At 35.1% G+C, this 6,589-nt stretch overlaps 1 protein-coding gene across 1 annotated transcript; it reads right to left on the bottom strand.

Annotated features, from left to right (window-relative positions):
* Positions 1-2,767: 2,767 nt before the first annotated feature.
* On the bottom strand, positions 2,768-3,749 carry LOC110734708. Its single transcript, XM_021914848.1, has 3 exons — positions 3,390-3,749; positions 3,081-3,125; positions 2,768-2,812 (listed from the first exon to the last, which is right to left on the bottom strand). Exons 1-3 carry the CDS (start codon positions 3,747-3,749, stop codon positions 2,768-2,770), a joined length of 450 nt encoding a protein of 149 aa, XP_021770540.1.
* Positions 3,750-6,589: the final 2,840 nt, after the last annotated feature.

Below are 6,589 nucleotides of genomic sequence, written 5' to 3'. Positions count from 1 at the left end.
GGAATAATACACTTGTTTGAAGGACACCATTCCTTTCATTTTTGTCGTTACTTAACAAAAATACCACGTAACATACAGCGTAAAATTGTTTAGCATACATACAGCGTAAAATTATATGGCATACTTGCTGGGTAAAATTGCACTAGCAACGTGATCCGCCTCTCGTAAAAATGGTATAATCTTTTTTTAAGAGTTAGCCTTCGAGTCGACCAAGCACGCCGACCATCGTGCAATGTCTACCCCTGTTGGGCAAGTGACTGAACTCAAAATCTGAGGACTGTGTTTGTCCCTCCCCATCTTTAAACTCATCATCAAACAACAATTTCTTCCCTCTGCCTTTCTTTCTAGCTTTTGTAACTCCAGACCTAATAGCAGCAACCTCCTCACCTACTTTCCCCTTATCATTTTCTTGAGCACTTAACCTAACAGTAGCTCCCTCACCTACCTTTCCCTTTCCTTTTTCTTTTGCACTCACTCCCCTTGTAACTATTTTAACCCTAAGACTCCTCTCCTCTATATTTTTCTCCTCAACCACAATACCCTTTAACCTTAGGCTTCTCCTAACTGAATCTACAGTGGGCTTACTCACTCTTAGGCTGGTCCTAAGTGGTCTAGTCCCACCCAACTCCTTTTTGAGTTGCTTCCTTTCTTTTGGATTTAACTCATTGCCATATAATATTTTAAATGGAGTCTTTTCACTACCGTGAAGAGGCTCATAACTAGTCACATACATCTCTATTACCCCTTCTTTATTGACTGTGTCTAATAACATTTGTACCTCATCACCACTAACCAACTCCCATTTACCAGTTACTTAAGACATTCCCTTCTGTTTATACCAGCAATTAAAGCCCCTAGGCACAGCCACACTAGCATACACAAAGCCATGAACAACTACCTCCCTCAAGAAGTGTACATCTATCTTAGAGACAGTAACATTTTTCATCCAATAAACCCAACCACCATCCCAAGTTAACACCCTCCTATTTTTATCAGCTAATGAAGGTATAAGTGCACCCCCTAATGTAATTTTAAGGTTCACTTTAGGGTTTAATTTTTTTAGGTGAGAAATTAGGGTTTAATTTTTACAGAGATGAAAAATGTAATTAGAGAGAAGATAAATCCAAAAAAAATAATAGGAGGAAGGTGAGAAAGTGATAGAAATTGAATAGGGAAGGTCAAGAAATGAAGAGAGAGAGGGAAATCGGGTTTGGGAGCATTTAATTTTGAGGGAAATAGAAAATGGCGGGGCCCACATGACTTTTCCTTCACTGGACTTGGGTTTTGGTGGGAAAACCTAAGTTTATTTTTTTATGTGGTGGTGAAATAAAACTCTAAATTATGTAGGTGGTAAAAGCAAATAAGTCATTTTTTGGAGGTGGCATTGATAAATTAAAACTTAGCTAGTAACACAAACATAATACATGGCATGCAAAGTAATAAGCAAGTGCACCTAATTAAGATATAGAACATAATGTAGCTAAAGATCTAGTAGAAAAACATATGTTAAAACAGAGATTTTAATTGTCAAATAGTACACAGTTGCATGTAAGAATCAGGAAAAACGCAAACATAGAGAAGTTGTATCTTATATGGATTTAATATGGAAGGTTTTTTTTTTTAATACATAACCTTTTTTAGGAAACTTTCAATAAATATCTTACAAGCAGAGTTCTAGTGCATATAATAGGACTCTAAAAGAAATCAACTAAAGAAAGCACATACAGCAGCAGAAATATAGTTTAATAAATGCATGAATTGACAGATTTCAGAATTTAGTGTAAGCTTAAAAGGAAAACAGCCGAAGTATAGATAATAGTCAAAGCAAATGGGATAGTATTCTATACAATAGTTTTGTATAGCAAATAAATAAAACAAGAATATCAGTAAAAGTTTTTTTAGGATGAACGTTTATTCATAGAAATATAGTTAAGAATTTCAGTGATAGTAACAACTCTTGTTGCAAGGCCAACAAAATGAATTTCCAGAAAAAGAGGAGAATATACCTTAGAAGAGAATAAAATGCAGAGAATGAATTCATGCTCAAAAAGAAGAAGCTCATTCGGTATTTATAGCCAAAGTCTATGTGTATAAGTTAACCTAGACCTTTTTAGATATTCACTATTTTGAACAGTGAATTATTCTTTCTTTCCTTGTTTTTGTACAACTAGAAAGCACCTTGGTTAAAAGTTGTGACTAAGAACTTCTTTGCTTATGCAATAAGTAAAAACTAAGTAATTATTGTGGTTAAAGTAGTAGTAAAGTACAACTAACATTTTTAAATGAAGAGTTTACTATGAATACTATCTTTAACTTGCACTTTGTAGCTTTTTCCTAAAAGTGAGGTGCATTACTATTAAAAACTTAGCAAATGTGATTTCATCATTCAAAAATATAAATGTTGCTGCTATTTATGTGGGCTAGACTTAACAAAGCCCATTCATCTTTAATAAGAAACACAACCAAAATACTAAAGCAAGATAATCCACATGAAACATTTTTGTTGGGCAGTAAAATATGTTACTACTTCTGTTACATATTAGTTGCAACTTTGGGTAATATTTGTAAAAGATAAACTATCCCAAAATTGGAACTAATATGTAAAGGAGGTAGTAGAATAACCCTGCGCTTAATATTATACAATAGACTTGGGTTTAAATTTATGCTTAGTAAATTTAGAAAATCATACTCCATTTTGGTTTACATTGCTTAATACCAAACTACTGACTAACTACAATGTAGAATTAGTAAAGGAAACTTCAAGAATCTAAACATTGATAATAGCAATGTCAGCTTCACATCTTAAGTTAGACTGTCAAAAAATTCATGAACAAATAGCAAGTGCAATTAAAATATTGTAGCTAATAATTGTCACTGTTATCAACCACTATATAAGTGTTTACCTAGTTTAATCCCTGAATCGAAGTAGCAAAGTACTGGTTTTAAACCACAATGCAATGTTTATTTCACAAAGAGAAACAACTGGTAGCCTGTTTACCAAGAAGAGCACAACTCTAACAAAGAGTTCATCACAGTTTTACGAAATCAGTCATTCAATAATACTAAAGTGGTATACTTACATTGTTCTGGTGTAAATCAGATGCTTCATCTGAACCCTGTGCAACCTGCATGAAATCAAACACAACTTTTACTAATATCAAGTGTTGTATTAATTTTGAAAAATGCATAATGTTAGACCCTAGCCTACCTATAAATATTTACTAACAATAGCTTTTATCCATTTGCATTAGGCTTTAGCAAGTTAACAGATTAGCTACACTACTCTATATCATTTTCAATAATACATGCTAGACGTAAAAGCTCATAAGACACTAACAACAGCTTTTATCCATTTGCCTTAGGCTTTAGCAAGTTTACAGATTAGCTACACTGCTCTTAACAACATTTGCAGACCGATTTGTAGCATTTGTTGTAAAAACACAAACATCTTTTGATTTCTTGGCTCGTGATAACGCAACATAAAGTTGTCCATGTGTAAAGCATGATCGTGGAAGATGAATGGATACTTGGCTAAGAGTTTGTCCTTGAGACTTGTTAATTGTCATTGCTACACTGCTCTTAAAAACATTTGCAGACTGGTTCGTAGCATTTGCTGTAAGAACACAAACATCTTTTGATTTCTTGGCTCGTGATAACGCAACATAAAGTTGTCCATATGTAAAGCATGGTCGTGGAAGATGAATGGATACTTGGATAAGAGTTTGTCCTTGAGACTTGTTACTTGTCATTGCAAAGCTTAACTTTATAGCGAACTATTTCCTTTCAAACATAAATGGATAGTTGATAGAGTTAGAAGGTCTTAAGTTGACTCTATGTATGAATACCTCTTCACCTTTATGGTCAACTGCTATAGTACACTAAATTACATTTGGGAAAAACATCTTATAGATTAGCCTGGTGCCATTGCATAAACCTGAACAAGGGAGCAAATTTCTTATAACAGGAAAATTTTCCTTCAAGACAAGCTCATGAAGACTCATTCCACCGGGACATAGTTTGTTGATAAATTCTATAGGATATATACTACATGTATCATTTAGAATGGCATCCAAACTCTTATATGTAACAGCTTGTCTAGAAAATTTCTCAATCATGAATGTGTTAATAGAATCCACATCGTCATTCATGGGTGTCAAAATTGCTTTCCTAGTGAAAACCTGGTAATCAAATTGCCATGAACAATTTCTAGAAATGTTTTTTCTGTAACGGTAGCCACTAATTCTGTGAAATTGTTGGTGCACTGTAAAATTTCTTCTGGTAAAGGCATTTTCTGTTTCCTGTAATTTGCCATTGCCTAAATCAAGCAGAAAAGTAGAATACACAAGATCTTCTCTTACTCTAATGTTTTCTGTCAGCTTCTCTTACTCTAATGTTTTCTGTCAGCCTAAATTTGATGAACTTGGGCCACAGATAAGAAGTTATAATGCTTGCTTCTACGGCTTCCTTCACAGTTTTCCGAGGAACTGCTAGTAAAACTTGTCTGAAATCCCCTCCAAAAACAATAACCTTTCTTATTCCCACATATATCCTATAACAAAAGATCTAAAGATTTAAGATTTTTCTTCTTAGCCATTGTGGCCTCGTCCCATATTACCAATGTAGTTTCCCTTAACAATGCTGTTGAACTACCCTATTTTGGAACATCACATGCTAAAGAAGCTTCATTATCTATTGAAATTTTAAATCGTGAATGAGAAGTTCTACCCGAAGGAATGTTTGCTGCGGCAATTCCTAATGTAGCTTTAGGTAAAACAATCTTGTTCACTAGCCGTATTTCTACATATAAAGCATTGTACAGGAAAGTTTTTCTTTTACCTCCAGGGACTTCAATAAAAAAAAGCTCCACCTTTTTGCTGCATGACATGTTCCATTATACACACAAAAGCAGCATTGTGTGCAAAGTTAAGCTTAAAATGACAACTTAAGCATTCCTCTGGGATTGGTGCATCAAGGGCATCTAGAATGTTTTTTGTATGTCTGAACTCATCAGTAACCTGGGAATTTAAATGGTCTAGCCCAAAGAAAACAAGAGATTTTCCCATGGCTTCAAGGTGCTGCTCCACTGCTTTGACAGTAAGCTGTTGCACTTTGAGCAGCTGATTTGAAAACTTGTGAGAAAAGTCTTCAGCAAGAAAAGAGTAATAGTTAATCCATAGAGCACCAGGATCACTTGGTTGACAAAACATAAGAACAGTTTCAAATAGACGGCGTAAGGAAGCAGTCATATGAGTCTCACACGCTTCAGACAATTTTGAATTAGCTGCATCATCATCGATCTTCTATAAGTCCAAGATTTAGAGAAGCTTCCTGAAAAGTCGAGTAAAGACAACCATTGATATTGCTCAATCTCATCTACAAAATCACTGTTAGAAGGCACTACATTGTATGAAATTCTATCATGACCCTTATATACATACTTGTATAGGTACTTTACTACTTTAATTGTCGAACATACTTCAACATTTGATTAGGGTAAAAATACCCAATGCCACGTGGCCCAATAGCATAATGACACGTGGCAGCTCACCAGAGGCCCACCGGGATCCAATTGGATGTTGACACGTGGCATCGTACTCCCAATGGGGGAGCAGATCCTCATCTGCTATAATATAGAGGAAAATCCTCATTTATTACTCATTCATAAATACATACACAAATCCCGAGCAATATTAATTGCGGAATCTCCCTGAATCAGAGAGAAACACCCATTTTACTTTCCGCACGCTTACTCATTCGGAATCATACTAACTTGATCTTCAAAGGCGGAACTCCACCCAACCGGAGTTTCGTGGTTTTGCAGGTACAGAAGTCAGGCGCTCATACCCATTATTGTAACTCTCCCGAGGGACTAAAAACACCCGAAACAACATTCAAATGACAGTCAAATAGCAAAGAAAGATAAAGATTATAAGGAATAATCCACTGGTTATCTAGTTGTGCATTCCTTTTGGTTACCTTTTCCCCAGTTTCTCTCCAACGATAAATAGGATAACCATCTTTATTGTTAGTTTTCTCATTGCAAAATTGCTTAGGATACTTATTCTTGCAGCTTTGTTTTAGTCCATCTTTGCGCATACGTGGACATTGTGGATTCAATATACCGCAAGGGCCATGTATCATATGTGCCAACATGATTCTCGTCAAATTGACATTAGTTTCAGGAGGTATTTCAGCACAAACAAATCTATCATAGTCACCAGGTGACTTCAGCTTGTATTCAGGTTTTAGAATGATTAAAATATAGGCATAAGGCAAACCTCTCTTCTGGAACTATTGCAGCAACTTCTCCAAAACAAAAAAAAAATTCCATGATTTTTTTTTTCAGTGCAAGTAATTTCGCTCTAAAAATTCTAGCAACTAAATCAGGTATGTCCTATGCTGTCTCACCAGTAGGTAGCTCGGCTTTTATTTCTAGCCAATTAACATTACATGTAATTGTTACAAAAAGATCTGGCTTACCAGTGAATCCAAAATACCTTTATATAGATCAGCCCTTATTGTTTCCTGATTGTTTCGAAAGTAATCAAGCCTGGTATTTTCAATCTTTACATACATATCGGCTATGTAT

Source organism: Chenopodium quinoa, unplaced genomic scaffold, assembly GCF_001683475.1.
Source record: "Chenopodium quinoa cultivar QQ74 unplaced genomic scaffold, ASM168347v1, whole genome shotgun sequence".
NCBI lineage: Eukaryota > Viridiplantae > Streptophyta > Magnoliopsida > Caryophyllales > Amaranthaceae > Chenopodium > Chenopodium quinoa.
This window is presented reverse-complemented; position numbering and strand designations above follow the sequence as displayed.

Excerpts from the sequence above, each read along its gene's own strand:
- LOC110734708 (XM_021914848.1), bottom strand. The coding sequence starts at position 3,749 with ATGACAAGTAACAAGTCTCAAGGACAAACTCTTATCCAAGTATCCATT. Across the intron at positions 3,126-3,389 it reads CAAATGTTGTTAAGAGCAGT|GTTGCACAGGGTTCAGATGA; the intron begins GTAGCTAATCTG and ends GATTTCATGCAG. Across the intron at positions 2,813-3,080 it reads CTGATTTACACCAGAACAAT|TCTAACTTAAGATGTGAAGC; the intron begins GTAAGTATACCA and ends ATTTTTTGACAG.